This window comes from Mycetomoellerius zeteki, unplaced genomic scaffold (assembly GCF_001594055.1).
Source record: "Mycetomoellerius zeteki isolate Tzet28-1 unplaced genomic scaffold, Tzet1.0 scaffold35, whole genome shotgun sequence".
Classification (NCBI taxonomy): Eukaryota; Metazoa; Arthropoda; class Insecta; order Hymenoptera; family Formicidae; genus Mycetomoellerius; species Mycetomoellerius zeteki.
In genome coordinates, this window is record NW_017257338.1 from 4,954,962 (window position 1) to 4,957,458 (window position 2,497).

Genomic DNA, 2,497 nt, shown 5'->3' on the forward strand with positions numbered 1-2,497 from the left:
AAGCCATGGAGACCATGGTAAAATAGAAAAAAGAAAGAAAAAGGTACGGACACAACATGTGCGTGATTGAAGTGATATAAACTGATACGTGTCGATGGTAATCCGCGGCCGATCGACCGCGGCCGAAAAAACACGCCAATTCGACGTGCCGATTTATGCGCCGCGTAAAGAATTCCGCGGAACGGAAACATGTTCCTCAATTACGTAGATCATTGTAGACGAGCGGTCCCATCCGTAGCAGGACATCACCGTAAAATTAGAGGACCGTTAAAAGACGCGAGTTTATTCTTCCGAGTGCGCGTGCACAGTCGGCCAGTAGCCAATGAGGCAGTGCCTTATTAAATAGTGCCTTGTAAATATATCGTTTCAATTCAACTGAAAATGAGCACAGATGATTTCTCCCAAATATCCCGAAATATCGCGTCAGTCCTTTTTGTCTCTTATCTCATCGTCCTATCCTTTTTCCTTTTTCATTGAACCTCCTTGTAAATAAGTTACATGAATACTATATTTTAAGTGCCTTACGCAACAAGAATCACCGAGGTCTTCCATTCTGTTTCTTGTACGTAAAACTCTAAGCGGTTTGTAGAATATCGTTGTAAGTACGAAGAATGTTTTTAATCGATACGATTTTAGACTTAAGATTTATGTTAAGGAAACGAGCGCAAGTAAAAGTGTGTATGAGAAAAATTGTACATATGAACGAAAATCGCGAAAGAGAAAACGTTATTTATATTTATACGAATGCAAAAGAGGTTACATTTATAATTCCTCTCTATTGTGAGAATAGACAACCAACGCTTATTACTGCAAGAGCATCAAATAAATGTTGATCTCTTTCTCAATACAATTTTTATGTTGTTTATAAATCAACCAGTTCCCTCTTAATCCATTTCCTCAATATAATCATACAAGTATATATTTTATATGTTCACTCTGATTTTCGATTTATTTTTATTTTATCTAACTGTATACTTATAAAAAATATATTATCTTTAAAAGCTTAAAAAATACTTGCAATATATAAAAATTCAAATATTTGGCTTCAATGAAAAATGCAAGCGACAGAATTTCGAAGTAAAATATTTTCGCTTTTGATGCTTGTGCTCCCATCAGCTTCTCGTACATCCAACTCGCTGCACGTTGCTGCACGTCTTAAACGAGACTAAACGGAGTTCGCGACAGCGAAATGCTCTGTCTAGGTGCTGCCATCTGGTGAAGAAACGTGGCGTTATACCTAAGAACCGGTCTGCGATGACCATCTCATCTTGTCCGACCAGGCCCAAAATTTCTCCCCTTTGCCTAAAGTACCAAATGCCAGAACCTGCTGCCTTCTACTGGATCTGGTTGGAACACTGTTGGACCCTTTATAAGACCCTGAAAGAATTTAAATTCTTTTCTCATCTGATAATAAAGATTAGCAAATTATTTCTATGGGTGAATAAAAGGTAATATTTCATTTTTTCTTCAACAAAAATAAATTTCAATCTTCTATCTGATTATTAATCAATCAAAATGCGAAAAATAATTATTGCTATTTATATTAATAATTTTTATTTTGTTCATTTTATTTATATTATCGATGAGGCAATTGATTACATTTACTGCCGCCTGAAACAATAAAGCTGAAATACAGATTATCAGACACCACCAAATCTAATCACCGAACTGAATCCTAAGCAGAGATCGCAATAGCTGATTATTGCACTCGCTTTCTCTCGCCGCCGAATGTTAGTAATTTTCCAACGAGTAGTCAGCATTCACTATACGATTTAAAGTAGATAAGGCTGTCTCGGCGCGGTCAGTTACAATGTATGTTTAAATATCGTAGCCGGCAGTCACGTGCACTTCGCTTGCTCGTAAATTTATCTGTTATTTCCAGCCTGTATATATTGTTATATATATATATATACAGGATGTTTCATTTTAAGTGATATAGTCGATTATCTCGCGAATCGATGATTTTATTGGAAAATTTTTCGAACGAAAGTTGCATGGTTTGAAGGGGGACACACGATGGAAATGTGGACTTGACCTTGAGTGACCTTGTCAAAATCAGGTCAAGGTCATTAATGTTTTTTTAAATGGAAATCCCTATTTTTTATTACATATTCTTGTAACTTATCTCGAGAGCTTTCCAAAACACTATAATTAAATTATCATTTTCATTAAGTATCATTTTCATTAAATACTTTTCGAGTTATGAGGCTTGAAGGTTACAATATCGCCGGCATTAGCATTACGCAAGGTGTCTGACCGACGGCTAAAATCTCTTGTTATTCAAAATCATGTGAATGACATCCTGAATAACATTTGTCAAGATCAAGGCCATTGGAGATTATTTCTCTTATTTTCATTTTTGCACTAAAAATTCATTTTTATGTAAAAATGAAAATAAGAGGTAAAAAATGTCTGAAATATGTATGTTTTTTATTTTGCTTTTGTATTCAAATAAAATAATAAAAAACATGCAAGAAGAATAATACACTTATACGTT

At 34.9% G+C, this 2,497-nt stretch overlaps 1 protein-coding gene across 1 annotated transcript in view; it reads left to right on the forward strand.

Annotated features, from left to right (window-relative positions):
• The window catches only part of hry (bHLH transcriptional repressor hairy), a 3,103-nt gene extending 2,514 nt beyond the window's left edge, over window positions 1-589 (forward strand). The window contains exon 4 of the mRNA XM_018452474.1: window positions 518-589. Coding sequence (XP_018307976.1) covers window positions 518-589 — 72 coding nt within the window. The remainder of the gene's footprint in view (window positions 1-517) is intronic.
• Window positions 590-2,497: the final 1,908 nt, after the last annotated feature.